Source organism: Corvus cornix, chromosome 15 (genome assembly GCF_000738735.6).
Source record: "Corvus cornix cornix isolate S_Up_H32 chromosome 15, ASM73873v5, whole genome shotgun sequence".
Taxonomy (NCBI): Eukaryota; Metazoa; Chordata; class Aves; order Passeriformes; family Corvidae; genus Corvus; species Corvus cornix.
The window spans coordinates 10,848,288-10,868,282 of NC_046345.1; the positions used below are offsets into that span (position 1 = coordinate 10,848,288).

The window sequence follows — 19,995 nt, forward strand, 5'->3', positions numbered from 1 at the left end:
TTAGAAATTAAAACCAAAAGGAAAAAAATTTTGTTGACTTTGCAGAAGCCCTACAAGCGTATTGCCAAAAGAAAACCATACACTGGTATGACGAGAGTAGCAACCAGCCCTGATACAGACTCTTCTGTGAGAGCTGGGCAGGTTCAGATGAAGCAGCATTCACTATATTAGTTCATTACAACAAGCACATGCAAACCTCATCGATGCCTTCTTCTTCATGGAACGTCCGTGACAAGAGCAGACAAGTCATGGTGTTATCTTTCCTTGTGAACAGGATAAAATCCTTCCCAATCCGCATGGAGCCCCTGTAGACAGAGGTCAGACTGTGTGTTACACCTGATGTACCACACTGTTCAGAACGCAGACCACATTACCCAGCTTTCTTCCAATTATGCTCAGTTATGAGATGGTAAAACCAGGTTAGGCAGAAGGGTTGAAACAGCAATACCATCTCTCTCTAAACATCTCATTCCTTTCAGAAAGCATATCAATCTGGGCATTTTCATAGTGTTTCAAAACATTTAACACCAGTCACAATTAAAAGGTGCAGAAATACAGCACGGCATTCCAGACTCATACTATGTAGAAAGCTTAAACAAAAATTTTTAAAAAATTTTAAAAGACAACTGAGGTGAGATGTGACAATAACGTTCAAATCCCTGAGCAGAAATGTCAGTGAGAAAGCAAGGGCACTCCTCATTTCACTGTACCTGGAATCAACTGCAGCAGTCTGGAGACTGAAAATTCATTTCCTAACCTAACTAAAGCCTCACTGACACTTCAGTTAAGGCAGCTTAGCAGCTTGTTGTCACAAAAAGGGACAGTCCCCTCTTCCTCCCCACTCTCCTATCCCAAACAGTGTGTTTGCATCTTCTCTGTCTTCTCTACCAAGTTATCCTGTTACCAAACTCATCCAAAACACCTTAACAGATAACAATTAACATTGCACTGAAAGAAGTATTAGTATTATGTCAGCATTTCTCTTCAGACTGGCTTAACTCCATACCACAGCGATACCACAGCCTACCTTTCGCATGCTGGGTCTTCAGGCAGCATTTCTCAGCTGTAATACAGTACACCTCTTGCTCAAGGTTAAGAAAGGACAGAGATCTGTCCTGGAAGCACACAGTCAGGATCTGGGATCTGTCCTGCATTGTAGCTGAACCAACTGTGTGTAAAGATCCCCTAATTCTGGATTTTCTTCCCCCAGGTTATAGAGTCCCACTGATGGCCCAGTAAGATGCATAAAATCAAGCCACATGGGTGAGCACAAAGCAGAACAGTCAGAGTAAGCCACAAAGCCCTGTAACTTTTCCAAAGACACAGCAAACTTCTTCCTATTTCCTAGCAAATCCACTCCAACCGCTAAGAGTCCCTTCCTTGCACTCCTCTGCACCTAATCCCACTCCTTCTCTCATTGTTTCCATCATTCCCCTTCTCCCTGCATTTGTTTGGTTTAAGAACAAAAAGAAAATGTTTAAGTCCATCTGTCTTGTACCAGCCAACTTTCCTGTTGAAAGGCTGCAGCACTATTTTGCTCTAATTTTACTACCTGTCACAGGGAGATTACCATTTTGTTTCCAGCTCTTCCATTATTTTCCCCGAGCTCTGACCTGCACCCTCTGCCTTATGCAAACGTAGTGCCAAACCAATGTTATCAGCTGTACAGATGACGGCCCCTGGAAGACCACAGCAGATGTTGACAGAGCTCCTGTCTACCAAACCAGGGGATCTTAAGAGTTCATCTGCTTTTTTTTTTCTGGAAAAAAAGCTATACACCTCTGAGCAAAAAGTACATCGATCACCTGGACTATGACCTCCCCAGCCTCAGGAGGCTGGCTCTTGTTGTACCTACGATTTCAAGCCGTTCCCATACTGCCCGATTTGAGTGGACTCAGGTGATCGCTTGGCTGATTTACCAAACTGGATAACACTGGCAGCTTCATCTGCAACAAGAGACAGGGAACAAAAAAGGCTTATTTCAGTGTACAGTCACACACACACACATCTTTTAGATTAAGAAGGAAGATAACTCCTTCACCACTGGAAATAGGCCAGAAAAGAGGCCAGAAGCCCAAGCTGAAGTTCCATCCTGAAACTGTACCACAGAGCCCTGTGACATACATGCTGCCTGAGGCCACTGATGTTACCAGAAGCTTTGTACAGGTGCCATGATGCTGACAAAAAGAGTTTTAAGTTTCAGAAAAAAAACATCCACAAAAATAGTCTAGTGTCCAGAATAGTTGTTGATTCTCATAAATTAAGACCCTGGGATGCATGGCATCCCATGTCCCACTGACACCACACACTTCAGAGCATGGGCACTAGAGCAGAGGTCGGGATTATAAAAAAGGTCAGGAATCCAGAATAAACATTACTGTTTCTTCACAGCGCTGAACTGAACACTCTGGTTAATTAAAGCACTAGTAAGACACAAGCTAACTTTGGCAGCAGATTGCTGGAGCCCTGGCAGCAGGACAGGTGGGGGGAAAGGCAACACGAGCAGGTCCTACAGCAATTAGCAGAGGATTTCATTAGCACAGGATAAAAATGAAAGGACACGATAACTTTACAGCTGAGAGGGTCTGTCATTTTTAGTTACAGCCTTTCTATTGTTCAAGGGATAAAGATTTTAACATCATCCCTAGGACAGAATGATTCCTTTCCCTTCCCCCAAGAGATAACCAGAGAGCTTACTGGAAGAAATACAGTTTAATTCCAGACACAAGGAATGCAAAGTACCTTACCACGAGGGCTAAAAACAAATGCATACACAAGCTATAATGGAGCACAAGACATCACTCACCCCACCAGGTGAGGAGGGTGGCTGAGCCCATGGACAAGCTATATTTCAGCACGCAAAAGACTCATACAGGCCTACCAGCATTGACTAGTTTTACAGTAAAATATTCAGTACTAACACTATTGGTCTGACATGACATCACTGAGCTGGTGTCAGAATGCCATTTTCAGTTGAAATGATACTCAGATTTAAAGACACAAATACAGGAGAACAACTGAGCGAACACCTCACTGCGTCAACTGCAGCTATTCTCAATGGAGCTCCACAGCTATTCCAGAAACAGCTTTGGACTGGATAAGGGTACCTCTGCCTTCCCTTCAGCCTACTGTTGGATTTTCTAGTCAAAAAAAGAAAACACTGGAATACCTTGTATTAGAGATCTGGGTGTGGATGTTGATGATGGTATTATTATTACTCTAACTACTATTACTGTGTTATTTTTAAAGCCTGGTGAGGAAAGCAGACAGGGGATATTCTAAAAAGAGAAGGACTATTGGAACCTTTTTGCTCTACAAACATTTTTCACTAACTGTTTTTAAGAAACCTTTAGGAAATCTAAAATGGGTAAAGAGTAATTATCCAAAGCATTTCCCCTCTCAGGAAAGGTGACCAGATGGTTTATCACTCAATGCTGGATGTCTGAAACCACCCTATTGTGACTCTTCTTTCAGGGCAGAGGGATGAAGGTAATGCTGAGCAGAGGGGACTGGGAGGGAGCATCTCTCTCCAGGCTGTCTTTGGGAGACATTTAATACTTATATCCTCCCAAGAATCAAGATACAAATTCATTTTTTTCCAGCTCTTTTAAGGCTCTGGAGGTGTTTCACTTAAGGCTATTTTAGTTACACTATTTTTGTTTTGTTGTGTCTCAGAGCTACTGGATTAAAAAAAGCCAAACTCACTGGCAAGAAAAATGGGGGAGTGTAGAGGGATTCCTTGTGGAACAAGGGCATATGATACCCCTGGAAAGATTGGACGGCCCAGGGTTGCTGAGGAAAAGCCCCTGAACTGGCCCCTGGCTGCAGGTAAGCCTGGAAAGCACTTAGCTGCAGGCACCCCTGAAAGTCCTTGGCAAAGTTATATACACTGGTCGTCTCCCCCGCTGATTAGAGGCTGTCTAGAGGGACTGGGCGTGAATCTTTGCAAAAGTAGATATAAGCTTGCATAGTTGAACAATAGAGGGAGAACAATGCTCAAATCGTATCGGTGTATGTGTCTTTACTCTGGCCAGCTCTCCAGACTTGGTCCCTAAAAGGGGAGGGAGATCTATGCAAAACAAACAGGAGAAAAAAACAAGCTGAAGAAATTCACTCAAGATGGTCAAGATAGCAGGTTGATCTTCAAAGCCCAAGAAATCAAGGGCATATAGAAAAAGATTTTTCATAAGAAACACTGGACACCTGGGATGAAGGAACTGGTGGATGGAGCTGTTCAGTCTCTGAGTGTTTCTGAAGTCAGACCTGGCTTTGCTCGTTGAGCAGAGTCCTCTTGTATCTCAAAGGTCTTCAGCTGAGAATGCGATAAAGAAGGTCCCAATCTGAGCAGAGAAAATTATACTTCCTGCCTTCTCCACAAATTCATCTGCTCTATTCATGTTAGGTGGAGTATTTGCAGTAGACTCAACAGCATCCTCAAAAGATATCCCAGAGCTAAAGAATTTAATTCACTACCCGGGGGAAATAAGCCTAAAGCCAAGTTGAACTTTCCCTGGGATATGGAAACAAGGGAGAAGCTGTGAGGTCCTTCGTCACTGTAACAAACGCAGGACACTAACCCGACACGGAGCAATGACTGGAAACAGCCAGTGATTCACAAATGACTTTGATATATGTTCCTGCAATTTATTTCAAAAATCTGTTAACATTAGAGGAAATATCAATGTTTAGGATTAAGATTTAACCCTAAACAAGGTTAAAGAGACATTTTCTCCTGAGAATTCTGTAACCGCTCCCCTGAAAGTGGCCCCCAAGAGTCACTGTCCACACACACAAGTGCGTACACACTCTGAAGTAGGAGTTGGAGTTCCATTTAAACAGTGTTCCTCACTATTGTGAGCCACGGATAAACAGTATTTTTAAAATACAAGATCTAATAAAGCAACCCAGACACTACTACTTAATTAACTGCTTCCATTAAAACAAAAGCTGTTTTGAGCTTCCAAACTTCAAAAATACAGCTGAAAGAAGCAAGAACTAATATATTTGTTTCAATCTCTCAAAAAGCAATGGAACAAGTTGTCTTAAAAAGTATTAGAAGCCAGATGAGGCAGGTGAATGGGCTAAGTCTGCAGAGATTTACCAAGGCAAGTCACACCTGACTGATTTGGTCACCTTCTACAAGGCAGCACTTTCTGTCCAAATGGAGAGAGCAGTGGGTGTTGTTTGGCTGGACTTCAGCAAAGCGTTGGACACAGTTTACCACAGCCTGCTCCTGGACAAAATGGGGAGACACAGACCAGGCAGGTAGTATACAAAACAAGTAGGGAACTCGCTCATAGGTCATGCTCAGAAGTGATCATCAATGGCTTTCACTCCAGCTGGCAGCCTGTAACAAGCAGAGACCCCAGATTGATGCTGTGCTCCACATTACTCAACATCTCCATACAGGATCGGGATGCTAGGGTGCTTTTGTACACTCATCAGCTTTGTTGATGGGGGTTAATTGGGCACATACGGAGTGCTTTCTTAGACACTTGGACATGCTGGAATAGTGGGCAAGCAAGATGTCTGAAGTTCAAGGGAAGCATAAAGTCCTGAACCCGGGATTAAATAACCCAAGAGCCCAGCACAGACTGGAATCTGCAGGTTGGGAGGAGCAGCCTTGCTGGAAGGGTCCTGGTGAACAAGCTGAGTATGATCCAGCAGTGTCCCACAGCAGCAACTGAGGCAAACAGGATCCTGGACTGTATCCACAGGGACACTGCCAAAGAGATGGAGATGTGATTATCCCACTCTATGTCCGGCAGGCCCCACCTGCAGTCCTGTATCCAGTTCTGTCTCAGTTCAGGACAGATGCAGACAGACTGGACAGGGTGCAAAGGAGATGATCAGAGGGCTGCAGAATCTGCCCTCTGAGGACAACTAGGTCTCCTTCCTCAAGAAGAGAGGGCCCAGGGGGAATCTCATCATAGTATTACAGTACTTAAAGGGCGGCTACAAAGAGGATGGAGGCTCTCCCTTCCCTAGGAATCACATGAAAAAGAGGCAATACATACAAGTTGCACTGGGAGAGGTTTCTTCTTAAAATAAGTAAGAAATTTTTTTAGAGATCAATCATTCATTTAATCAGTCACTGGAACAACCTCCCCAGGTATGTGGTAGAGCCCCCATCACTGGAGAGACAGGGTGCTAAATCATCTCTTCCCTTTCCCATGAAAGGCTGGAACAAATGATCTTTGAGGTAGTTTCCAACCTGAGCACTTCTATGATGAAAATGCCAGGTAGAGACTGGTTTTCTTCAATTGCTTAAGAATAAAACTACAGGTCACTTCCTAAACTAGTTGTTATACCTTCTCAACCTACACGTTGATTCATTGAATCATTCAACCTGTATTTTGATTCATTAAATTCATGCAGAATTTAAAATTTCAGAGCCAGGCATTAGATAAAATTTCAAGCCTCAGTATTCCCAGTAGTGATTTCACTGATAGTATGAGAAATCTGATGTGCTGCATGAGATCCATTGTTTGGTTTTCTAATGGACTCCTATCTAGTTCCTTATGAAAAAGCCAAACTTTTGGGCCAGTACTATTATTCTGTTGGGGGCAGAGAGTATTTATTGGATAACATATTTTCTAATATTGGAAATTAGGAAAAGGTTCTTCACCAAAAGGTTGGTTGGGCACTGGAACAGGCTCCCCAGGGCAGTGGTCATGGTCCCAAGCCTGACAGAACTCCAGAAGCATTTGGACAACACTCTCAGGCACAGGGTGGGATTTTGGGGTGTCCTGCGCCAGACTCCATGATCCTTGCGGATCCCTTCCAACTCGGAAGATTCTATATTTCTGATACCTCTCTGCAGTACATGATAGTTCTTTTGAAAAGAGCTGTCCTGTGACATCACTGAATCCTCAGACCTTTTGATAACTTGTGATTCTACAGTGTGAGATGTTTGCAGCTTGAGTACAAATGTATTTTGGTCTTCAGAACACACAACCCAGAGTGATCATTAGGAGAGCCAATGCAGTGAGTACTGAATGCAACTGTAGCAGGAATCACTTGACAAGCATACCTAATTTTTAGAAATGAGGAGTTGTCATTTGGCTTGCTAATCAGGAGCCATCAGACAGAGCACTCAAATCTGACCAACCGCCTCACTATACCCTTCTGTTTTCAGAGCCTGCCAGACAAATCCAGAATTGTCCCAGACAGAACAAGACCCATGAGAACAGCAACAAGACAGAGTAACATAGAGAGTGTGTTCCTGGAACAGTTAACTTGACCCCTTCAGCTCTTCCCTCCATTCAGAAGTGCCCAGACACACCTGGGTTTATTCACTCCTCGTCCCCAGATGGTGCCTCATCCAGCCTTCCAAGCTGTCCTTTCAGCTGACTTGGGAAGATCACATGTTAGCATGGGCTCCAACAGCACTACAGCAAGTCATGGAGTTATTCTTTCTAACATGTCAGCTTTATGTACAATAAAAACAGTTCTTAATTAAAGTTATCATGCACAAAAATAAAACACTCCCAAGATCCATGATTTCTGTTGAGGCAAGGTCTATATAAAGGGAGAAAAGTCCAATAAAAGGTTTTTCACTGATATCTCTTAAAGTCAGATAGGAGATCTTCAGGATGTCTTTAAAACTGGTAGATTCTGCATTACAGGAAATTAAAGCTTAAATCCCTACAGCCAGGGATGAAACCAGAGAGCCCCATGCAGGGCGTTTGAATGAAAATTCTCCTTAGCTGCTTCTGTCCATGCTGACAGGCAAATGGTGCAGGACACGGAGCTACCACCTGGCTGCCCTTGGTCAAGCATCAAGACAGTCAAAGGACATGAATTACATGCTGTATACAATGCATAGCACTGTGAAATACCCCTGCAACGCACAGTATCTACCCATCTTCTTTACAGAGCATCTCAGGCTACCAGAATAAAATTCTTCAACATTTAGCTGAAAGACTAGTCAAAAGAAGCCACTTATTGCTGTCCTGGGTAACCCAAATATTATTGTATTCCGTATCCATCTGTGCCCAAAATTGTTAGCCTCTTTAAGACCTGGCAGTGTAGCCAGAACCAGAACCACAGGGCTGGGAGTGGGGGCAGGCAAGTGTCACGCTCTTTAAAGTTGAGGCACTCAGGCAGAGCTTTCTCTCTCCCCTCATAGCTTTTGCTCAAGGAAGAGGCTCTGCTTTGGTTTTTTTTCCTCTATGTTTCTCTCTGAGCTCCAGAAGGGGTTGTTTCAGGTAGGTTTTCTGTGCTTGCAACAGTAGCAACTCGAGAAGATGCATTTCACAATCGAACACAGTTTCAGAGTGAATTTTGCAACACTGGTCTGCAGCTGTGGTGGGGGGCTGAGAGGAGTGAACAGGCCCCACTCCCTGCAGTTGCTGCAGCTGCCAGCAGCACCCAGCTGACGCGGGAAGGCAGAGTCTGAGACGCCTTAGCTGGCTGCCTTGCCGTCCTCTCCCAAGAGGAAGGCGAAGTCCTTCCACAGGTTCTAGTCCTTAACCAAGTACCAGCTGCCAGAGGGTGTCAGTCGAATACACTGATGGAGCTGCTGCCACCGGAGAGATAAGAGGGAGGCCTGCCATCATTTTCCCTTTATCTCCCCACATGTGGTCGCCCGTGGCAAGCATCATCTTGGGGAAAGGGTCACTCCGCCATTTTGAGTTTCTCTTTGTTCCCACGGTGTCCATGAGATTTAGCAATTTTGTATCTAGTGATTATTTACTGTTATTTTGTGACTGTTGCTGTTTTGCTTGCTAGTAAACTGTTATTTTTTCACTTATATTTACTCGTATTAATTTCCTGTAGAAAAGGATTGGTTAAAACTAAGGGGACATAATTCATTTCAGTGCATCCCCCTTAAATCATACCAAGACAATAGCCAATACTTAAATTCCATTTTGTCACAGAAACAGCAATACAGAAGCAATAACAGGATAAAAGCTGCCATGAAATTCTGCAGCATTAGGACATCTGGCACCTTCCAGAGAAAACCACAGTTTTCAACACAGGTAAAGAAGGTTGTATTTCCTCTCCCTGATCCTAAGGATTGTGAGAAGGCCACACTTCAATCTCAGAGCTTTTTTTCATGGATGAGGCTTTACTGCTTCCTTCTGTTCCACTGGTGGCAGAAAATTACTCTTGGGAGACCTGTTTAGCATCCTTAATTGTATTCCAAAGAATATACAGAAGGTACGTGGAGTTCAAACCAAACTCCGTTATGGAGGTCACAAATCTGTGTATCAAAGCACAAATAAATTGAATGAAATGCTTCATATCTGTACTGGTTTGAGCTGGGATAGAGTTCAATCTCTCCATGCTAATTTGCATGGGGCTGTGTTCTAGAAAAGAGTGTTGCTAATACAGGGATGTTTTCGTTAGTGCTGAGCACAGCTTATACAGCATCAAGGCCTTTTCTGCTCCTCAAACTGCACCATCAGCAAGCGGACTGGGTTGCACAAGGACATGGGAGGGGACAAGTCTGGGATGGCTGATCCCAACTGACACAAGGTATATTCCCGACAATATCACAGAATCCCAGAATGTTTTGGATTAGAAGGGACCTTAAAGACCATCTTGTTCCACCTCCTGCCATGGACAGGGACACCTTCCACTAGACCAGGTTGCTCCAAGCCTTGTGCAACCTGGTGTAAAGCTCACCAGATAAAGCTGGGGAAGTAAGAGCAAGAGGGGCACATGTAGCCTTATGGCATTTGCATTCCCAAGTCACTTTCACCTGATGGAGCCCTGCTCTCCTGAGGATGGCTGAACACTTGCCTGCCCATGGGAAATGGGGAATGAATTCCTTGGTTTGCTGTGCTTGTGGGCACAGCTTTTGCTTTCCCTTATAAACTGTCTTTATCTCAACCCATGAAGTTTCCTCACTTTTTACCCTTCTGATTCTCTCCACCATCCCAGTGGAGGAGGAGTAAACAGCTGTGTGGGGCTGAGTTGCCAGCTAGGATTAAACTGTGACAATATCACAAGAGGAACTTAAAGTACTGAGGAATCAGTGCAAAAATGTTAGTTGTTGCTTATTTAACCATTTCCTTTGTCTTCTCCAAATTCACCTCCCAATTTTACCCAATTTTTCTGCCCTGTAGAGAGCTCCTCACAGGATGATTTATCAGTCCTCAAGACTCCAAGAAGGTAGGTTGACAGTGTTGCTCATCGATGCTAAAGCAAACAGAAAAGCTTTTAGCTTTCTCCTGCTAGATACAATATGATTTACATCAATACTTACAAGGCAGAAATACATTTGTTATATACTTCTCATATTATTAAGATTTTATATTGTCCAGCATTGATCTCAGTCACAATGTCCATGATGACACAATGGCAAACTGTTTTCAAAGCAGAGCCTGTAACTTCTGTGACGGCACACCTTCTGGTTAGAGCTGAGAGACACTGACTACTGGGCAGCCAGATGGGGAAAAGGCTTATTCCCCTTCTTGCTCCACTATTCTCCCTTCAGCCTCACAGTCAAACTTCAGTGTACTGAGAAACTTAGGCCAGGCTGACTCAACTCTGTAATGCAGCAAAACAATTTTGTTTTGACCAGATTAGTTTTCTGCAATGGAATAGGCAAATGGTTTGATATGTAATATGGTGGAAAAGAGCCAGTGGAGAGGCAGGAACATGTATACAGGCATGGAACATCCCCTTTTTAACGGAACTAAGCTGTTAATTCAACTTAAACCGTAACATGAAACCTCAGCTTGCAAATGCAAGTATAACTTTCTGCCACTTACTTGAATCCATTCCTGTTCCATCGTCCAAAAAACATAGCATGAATCCACCTCGTAGGTCCTCCCGTCGCTCTGCAAGAGAAGTTATTCACTGCTCCCGTAACCAAAATTTGTAAGTTCCATAAAACAGGATTGGTGTTAACATCAAATGTAACACAATAAACAGGACTTTTACATCTGCAATATGGCTGAGCTGTAAGAAAGAGCACCAGATTTTTGTTACAGAATGACTAAGAACTTCTTTACTTCATACTGTATGTAAGCATGTGCTACAAAACTGTATTACAATACAGTGGAGTTTTTAAGCATCCAGTACAAACAGCAACTCACTTCACCTGACCCCAGGTGAAGGCTGACTTATTGCTTCCCCAAGGTACTTGTAAAAGTACTCCTTTTTGAAAGACAACAGGCACTATGGCACAGAAGAAATGGTAAAACAATAGAATTATTCATATTGGAAAAGACCCTTAAGATCATCAAGTCCTACCACAAACCTAACACAGCTGAGTTCACTAAACCATGTCCCTAAACACCAGATCAACACATCTTTTAAATATGGGTAGATAATGACTCCCCCACTGCCCTGTGCAGCCTGTTCCAGTGTCTGACTACACTTTCAGTGAAGAAATTTTCCCTAATATCCGATCTAAACTTCTCCTGGCACAACTTGAGGTTGTTTTCTCTTGTTCCTGTCACTCGTTACTGGGGAGAAGAGCTCAACCCCCACCTGGCTGCACCCTCCTGTCATGAAGTTGTAGGAGCAAGAAGGCAAGAAGGAGCCTTCTTTTCTCCAGGCTGAGCTCCCCAGTTCCCTCAGCCACTTCTCATCAGACTTGTGCTTCAGCCCCTTCTTCAGCTCCCTTGCCCTTCTCTGGACACGGTCCAGCCCCTTAATGTCTTTCTTGTCTGGAGGGGCCCAGTACTGACCCCAGGATTCGGTATAAGCACCCTCATTCCTATTCTGTCAAGGACAACACACATTTTGCAACCTAAATCCAAATTAACTACTGACTTAATTGCTGACATGCAAGGAAGCAGCAGGAGTGACTTACCAGTATAAATGTCTATTCTCGTGGCATCTGCATCTCTACAAAGAAATAAAAACACAGCTGTTATTCAAATGTTAAACAGAAATGAAGCTAAAAATCTAGGCACATACAATCATTTCAAAAATAACTGGCTGCACAGATCAAAGTACACAGAGGCTCCACAGTCATCATTGACAGAAAACATTGTCTACTTTTTGTTTATTTGAACCTAAACTCCAGCGTAAGACATTGCTGGCACACAAACAGATCTGGTGACAGGAAGTATCACTGGCATTCTAACAAAAGTCATTCTAGCACTGAGAATCAAATGAGTACACGCTTCTGAGCTCCCTCCTGTACGAAACAAACAACGCCTATAGTTTTTCTGTCAAGCTGCCTGCAAAAGGTTTAGTAACTCCACATAAAGCTCCATCCCAATACATTCACAGTTGTTACAGGAAACTGTCATTACAAGATCACTGAAGCGAAGCCCTTCACACACTGCATCCTTCTCTGTATTTGAAAGTACAGTATGTATGGCACTACTGCCCTGTTCTCAAACCAACCTTGGTTTGCTGATTAGAGGTGTGGAGCTGTAGTGCTACAACAAAATCCCACTCGACAAATGCCACAGCCACTTTGCTCCAGTTTTGTACCTCCAGCCCAGCCCAGCTACCTTCTTCCCAGAAGACAACCTCTCTACAGCCAGAGGGGAACCAAGAGGTGAAGGGAAAACCACCCCAAAGATCCTACTTTTTATTACCTTGTAGCTACAGTGAACACAGCACCAGCTCATGCGCGCACACATACACACACACAGCTGATTTCCCAAACAGAAGCTTTCCTGTTCAAAAATGCCCCAGTTTCAGCTCCTTACATCACAAACTGTGACAAACCATATTTAGAGAAAACAATCCCAAAATATTTCTATAATGCTTCATGACAGTACTTCCTGCAGCTCAAGAGAAAAACACGCAAGGCTTGGGAGGCTGCTATAGCATGGATTCCCCACACACATGTGAGATGGGTGGCCCAACACCTGCAATTTCCAAAGACCATGCCTCCTCAAGTGTCAAAATTCCTTTAGCTGCTCTTGCTCTATTTTTCAGGATCCCACTTCCGATTTGATTTACATAGTCATGTTTGATACTATGATTACCTAGATATCAGAAGAGTCACAGCTTCTGTAATATTTATTTTACCAATTTCTTTATACAAAAAGGCAGACTGGTTTTTTCTTTAAATCTATCTTGTATCTTCTATCAATTTCCTTTCCAATATGAGTTGTTTCGGGATTCATTCAAACCTGTCTTTCCAGGAATAATTATTTTTTTTAGGGGTTTGATGTGGCAGTGTAAGAGGAGCAAGTGAAATATTCATACTAAATTGCAGCAATGTCTTCTATTTTGTATTTCTTGTAAAGTCTACTGGAAGTGAAAATTGCTTAAGATCAACTAAATACATAGGGGAATAAAATCTTAACCAAAGTTACCTTGGGAATTAAGCGGTCTCAGGTACATACCTGGCATTATCTACAAGTTCAGCAAGGGCACCAAACAAGAACTCATGGGTAGTTCTGCAACGAAACACAGAAATCAGCAGGGTTACACCAACACTTTAAAAAAGAGAGACCTTTAAATAAATGAGAATCTCAACTATATTTTAAACAAATCCAGTCAAATGGGTACAACACTACGGTCTGGCTGACAGCAGACTAGGAACAAGTGATTTACTGTCTGCCAGAGGTAGCCATGTAGCAGCCAATCTGCCCCAAACTGCAGCTCACTATTGTCTAAAACATATTGCAAGTACTCAAAAACGATAGAGAACATGATGATCCAATGAACCGGCCTATGACCCAGTCAACAGTTCATGGAAGTCCTTATTCACCACACTGACAGGCCTTTTCACGGCAACTAAATTCTGCCTATAAGTAAATATGGCCACGTGAGGATTATCATAGAATCACAGAACGGTTTGAGTTGGAAGGGACCTTAAAGCCCATCTCATTCCAATTCCCCTGCCATGGGTAGGGACACCTTGCTCCAAGCCCTGTCCAACCTGGCCTTGAACACTTCTGTGGATGCGGTAGCCACAGGTGCTCTGTGCAACAAGACATGGACAACATTACGAACAAGGCTGTCTCCCCCATGCACACAGTCTCATTGCAGAAGTTATTTGTGACAGAAAAAAGCTTTCAGATCCTGGCTAACGTCTAGTAGGTGCAACTGCTACTAATCCAGAGAAAGAGTCTTCTGACACCACTGTACCACACCACCTTTCCAACTTAACACTAAAATCATGAACCCAGCTACCACTTCAGCACAATCTCAGGAGACATGTTTAGTTTCCAGCCCCTTAACTGCCATCTCTTATAAGCAGCTCCCATTTGGAAGCCATTAGTTATATGCCTCAACATTGAAAGAAGATATATGGTGAGAAAAACTTAAGAAGCTAATAAAAATCATTACAATACATTGTCTGTCAACATAAATGCTATATCTCCACTTCATGCCCAAGCTGGCATCCTAACTTCAAAATCTAACAATTACTTCAAACACAGATGAGCCATATCCACCATAACGTTAACAGCAAAGACGTGGAGAAACAGTTGCTGGGATTTGTTGCTCCTCTAGGTTGTTCAATGAACAGACCAAGACCTCAGAAACTGGTTTTATGCACATGTTCCAGTTTGCACAAAACCCTCACATACAGCCTGTTCTCACCACTACACAAAAAGGGCAACAGGTCACCAAAGAGAAGATATTTAGTCATATTTTCAGCCTTTCAAGAACAGACACATACGTACTTCCCACACATACAATATATAGCTGTCCACACTGCTAATAACCACAAAATAAGCTTTCATATCCATCTTCAGGAAGATCACATTGAACCCCTCAAGCTCCAGTCAGAAGAAAACACATCAGCCTTCAAAGTTATCACTGAAACCATGGGAACAGAGATTTGCATATCTCCACTCTCCCACAGACAAGACCAATGGGAACGGTGTTTGGAAGACTACCTACCTAATAGAAAGCTTCCATAGAAACACAATCTTGGTGTTCCTTCCTTTGAGCAGGATTTCCTGCTGTCCTGGTTTCAGCAGGAATAGAGTTAATTTTCTTCTCAGTAGGTGTTACAGTGTTGCATTTTAGATTTAGTGTGAGAATAACGTTAATAACACACCAAAGTCTGGTGCCAAGCTATGCATACCCTAAGTCAAGGACTTTTCAGTGTCCTACGCTAGTCAGCTATACAAGAAGCTGGAGGGGAGCATGGGCAGGGCAGCTGACCCAAATCAGCCAGAGGAATATTCTGTATCACAGAATGTCCTGCTCAGTCTATAAGCCAGGGAAGCTGGCCAGGAGGGGCCAATCACTGCTGGGGGAGATGCTGGGCCTGGGTCAGTGGGTGCTGAGCAATTCTATTGAGCATCACCTGACATTCGGGGTTTATGCCTCTCTCTCTCTTTTTCCTATTATTACCGTATCTTTCTTTACTCCAATTTTTGAACTGTTCTTATCTCAGCCCATGGATTTTAGCCTTGTATGATCCACCTCCCCATCCCACTAGGAAGGTGAGTGAGCAGATACGTAGGATGATTACAGATTTCAAGTGTTCTCTTGAGTTTACAAGTGTCTATTCAGCTCCACAGGTCAACATCACAGAAGTTTATTTAGGAAATGACCTTATTGTAAGCAAATGGATGCTTTAGCACTAGTAGCTACACTTCATAAGCAGCTTTTACTCCACAATTTTAGGAATACTTCAAAGTCAGAAAAGGTGCAAATAAGATACAAAGAAGGATTTCCAAAGAAAGATGCTGGAACAAAACAACTGATAACACAGCTACAGATAATAAGACAAAACATCTCCACATAGCCCAGCACTGTACTGATCTTGACCATCTCCCAAAACTGCAACCAGTTGTGCTGACACAAGCAAAGGGAAACCTTGCTACAAGCCAATGAAATTCACTCCAGCTATTTATCACTAACATAAACGAATATACACTAAAAGGTCTTATTTTCAGTTTATGAATTTGAACACACTTGTCAACACCTAACTAAAGTCACATGAAGTGCTTTGGCCTGATTCAATCAGCTAATCTTAAATAAACCCCATGGTCTTGCCTTACAGTCAAAAGTGCCTGAAATACTTCACATCCATCATGATGAACTAGTGACAATTTCTTACACCTCCCCAAAAAAGTTTGAGATTATTATACTCGCAACATAACTTAAAAAAAAAAAAGAGACAAGATGTTGGCAAAATGAAGTCTATCAGAGTTTGCAAGTAACCTGCAAACACATGAGTATATTTTAGAGAGGCATCATCAGAGGCAAAAACCTGCATCAGAGTATTCAAAATACAACTATTACTGCCATACAATGGGTGAAACAACATATAGAAAGGAGGAAAGTATTATCAAAATCCATAGTCTCAACAACAGCTCATCTTGGTAGACACAGACTAGCTTGGACCATCCCGCAGTGTGTAACTTCCATCTGAGCCAGCTCCACACAGAACTGCAGGCTTGACAAGGAATAGAACAAGGGAGTCCAATGCCGACAATTTATTGAAACATAAATTACAAAAGGTCAAGTTAGATGGCTCTAAAACATGACCAACTTCAAACACCTCTACAAAGAATCGTGGAATAACATCCCAAGGGAAGAAAAGCTTGTTTTGTGAGCAGTTCCTACAGGAACCTCCTGCTTGAACCTAGTTGGACTCCAGACCCTGCAGACAAGTACCTAATTACTAATAAGAGACTTAAGAATTCATTTTGTTCAGCAGGAGGGCACACCTGGGAAAATGTTTTATTTTGGCACATGCAACAGGAACAACAGCCATTCTCTAAGTAATGCACTCTGTTTCAGGCCAAAACAGAAAAAAAAGCACAAGAAGAAGAGGGAATCTGGGGGAATGGGGAGATACTGTTGGTCTGTTATGACTAGTTTTCCTCAAGTCTGTCATTTAGTCATCTTGAAGTCTATTTGAGTGACCTTCTTCCACTCCAACTGTATTCACCAGGACAATTCTAGTTACACAACAACACTCAAGTTACAAGCTAAAGGCTACCTACGGCTAGAAGACAATTTCAGGTCCCCTACTTTTAACAAACTCCTTCAATTTTTAATTATAAATATTCAAAATATGCAAATACAAATTGGCTGGTTGCTGTTATGCTTTTGGCATCATCTCAATGAATAACTTTGGAAGTATCTTAACATAGCAGCATTTAATTGTTAAAGAAAATCAATGAGAAGGCAAGCAGGTGACCCTGAAAAGTCATAAAACAATGCATATGTAATTTTCATGTGCTTATGCACACTGATTTTCATTCTCAGGATCTAAAAGAACTTTAACATAGAAACATAAGGGTGGAAAACAGACCTTTAAAGATCATCTAGTCCAACCTCCAGCCATGGGCAGGGACACCTTCCACTAGACCAGGTAGCTCCAAGCCCCATCCAACCTGGCCTTGGACACTTTCAGGGATCATGGGGCAGCCACAGTCTCTGGGCAACCTCTGCCAGGGCCTGCCCACCCTCACAGGGAAGAACGTCTTCCTTATATCTAGGCTGAATCTACATTCTTAGGTTAAAGCCATTACCCTCTGTCCTATCGCTACAGAACTTACTAAAACATATGTCTCCAATCAACTATTCATCAAGTAAAGCACTTGGAAAAGCACGGTGGTATTTTTATTTTTTAAAAAATATGGCAAACGAATCAATTCATATAGATGCTGGAGGGTCACCTCAACATGCCATCAGACATGCAAGCATTAAGCAGCTATTGGAAAGATCTGCTGCAGGTCCTCAAGCTCAGGGACCTGATCAACCATCTCCTGTAAAGCACTTCAGACTGAGTGCTCTGAGGTAGACATATGGAAACTTTTCCTAAAGATGGTCTTAAAAAGGAAGGGAAAAAAAAAAGGCATGGTTTTCTTCTGCACCCTAACGGCCAGATGGCTGATCTTTCACTGCAATTTAAAGAATTTCCACCTCCTTGAACATGAGAAGACCCTTAGCACTGAACTAGAACTTATCTGAGGAGGGATGGTCTTCCTCAGCATGAGAGAACAGTCCAAAAGACCAGTCTCCTCTATCAAAAGCCCTGTGCTGGCCTTGGGTTGATTTAGGGATTGCTTCTTTTTCTTTTTTGCTCATTTTTTTACTGGAGGAACAGGAGGGGATGTTTGTCATGGGTTAGTTTGGGGCTTTCTCTGCTTTTAAAATGACTTCCATTACTCCCATTGCCATTCTTAGGGAAGCATTTGACTTATGCACTGATTCCCATAACCTCAAAAGGCTCTTTGTTCATGATGGACAAGAAGCCCTAGCTTTGGCTTATCTAAGCATTAGCTTCCAGCTCTTCTCAACAATTCGGTAATGCAGGCATCACTGTAGACATGCAGCACACCACAAGCAGACCAGCAGCATAAGCACAGTGGCAACATGAAGCAGCTTTAATATACTTGAGGGCAGCAGCAACAACTCAAGTCTTTTCTACAGCACAGGCTTTATCTTCTTACGAAGATGGACAGTTCTGGAGCTTTGCAGACAAACACAATCTGCTGACAGAGCACTGCCATCATCTGCACGGTCTTCTAATCCATAAAAAAGATTGTCTTCTGGAGCTGGACATGAGAATTTCAGAAATCAACACCTCCACCACAACATGACTCAGTATTGTCAATCTTCAGCCAAGCTAGACAGCAGATGCAAATGTGACATGGAGCCATTACTAGGTTTACCCCCTATTCAAAGCCCACTACTTTCCTAATTCTGAAAATAAATGGATCGTAATGCTCTTGGAATATGTGAGATTAGTCTTAGCTGCTCTTGCAGATGTCTCTTATTATCAACAGAGCCAGACAAAAATACTTTGAAACCAAGTTGCCCGTGATTCTGTGCCATCTTTAGACTGCTACAGACCACTGTGATCCTTCACACGTTGAAAAGGGAAACAAAAAGATAAACCTGCACTTTATTTGTTCTTCTATTGACGGATAACAGTAAGTCAACTCTTCCACAGAACATCAGCAGATAATCTTACAACGGTGACCAGCTGATCAAAATGAAGCAATGCCAAGTGGTTTCCACAGTGTTCTTCCAGTTCAGGTAGAATAAGCTCTTTCATCTCCTCTACACATGGCATTACAAGGTTTAGGAGCAGCAGGCAGGTCTTGATAGGTGCCTGATCCTGCTAAGCACTGCTTCCTGATGGTGCTTCTCATTTTCTAGACAAGTGCTCAGAAGAAACTCATTTTAAATAATGGCTTTGCCTCGTCTCAAGAGGTGTTATTTTGAGGGATTCACTGACGACATACAAAAATCTGACTGGAAGAAAAGTATCATAATCCTGTTGAAAATAAACCTGGAAAATACTCAGTCACACACAAAGCCAGTTGCTGCAGAGGGATGGTGGCCGTCATGGCAGTGCACACACTGCTCCGCGGAAGTGCGGCCATGGGGGTCTAGTTGCCCAAGGGGCATCCCCGTTCCTCCTGGAGCCTCTTGTCCCCATGCACCAGCTCTCCGTGACCCGCGGATCCGCCCACGGTACAATAGCCGGGCCTGGAGGGACCACGAGGCGACCGGGCCGGGGGCAGGGGTCCGCCCAGCCCCACCGGCCCGCGTGGCTTCAGCCAGGCCCACCGCACTGAGCCAGGGCCCTGAGCAGGCCGGGTGCCGCGGGTCCGCCCCACCCCAGCCGGTACTCACGAGTTGGTGTGCAGGTACTCGAAGGTAAGCTGGGCCCGGTTCAGGCTGCTGTAATTGCCCAGGGACATGGCGGCAGTAGCCGCCATCGGGCCCAGGCCCGGGCCCCTGCCGCATGCACCGGCGGCCGCGCGCGCCTCGAGCCCTCCCCGCCCCCTGCCGGTCACGGCCCCCGCCGGTTGAACAGTCGGCGCTGCACTGCACTTCGTTATGCCGCGCCGCGCCCCGCCGGTGCGGTGCGGTGCGGTGCGGTGCGGTGCGGTGCGGTGCGGTGCGGTGCCGTGCCGTGCCGTGCCGTGCCGTGCCGTGCCGTGCCGTGCCGTGCCGTGCCGTGCCGCCCGGGCCCAGCCCGGCCCAGGCCCGCTTTGTCTCCGCCGCGCTAGGATCGCACCCAGCGCCGCAACTGCCCCCGTGGGGGCGGGGCCACGCGGCCGCCGCCCATTGGTCAAAAAGAGGCACGTGATGAAAGTGCCCCGGCGCGGCCAATGTAGGCTCTGCGCCGCCGCGTGA

At 44.0% G+C, this 19,995-nt stretch overlaps 1 protein-coding gene across 9 annotated transcripts in view; it reads right to left on the bottom strand.

Annotated features, from left to right (window-relative positions):
• Positions 1 to 19,751, bottom strand: part of MORC2 (MORC family CW-type zinc finger 2) — a 56,150-nt gene extending 36,399 nt beyond the window's left edge. Inside the window, exons 1-6 of one of the 9 annotated variants that reach the window (XR_005603167.1) lie at positions 19,489 to 19,749; positions 13,272 to 13,325; positions 11,774 to 11,808; positions 10,725 to 10,793; positions 1,856 to 1,946; positions 197 to 305 (exon numbers count right to left, since the gene is read on the bottom strand). Coding sequence is in view for 8 of the 9 variants with exons in the window: in XM_039560886.1 (XP_039416820.1) it covers positions 197 to 305; positions 1,856 to 1,946; positions 10,725 to 10,793; positions 11,774 to 11,808; positions 13,272 to 13,325; positions 19,489 to 19,574 (444 nt within the window). In the remaining variant the exon portion in view is untranslated. The other 8 variants (XM_039560886.1, XM_039560885.1, XM_019291325.3 and 5 more) reach the window with 8 other exon arrangements.
• Positions 19,752 to 19,995: the final 244 nt, after the last annotated feature.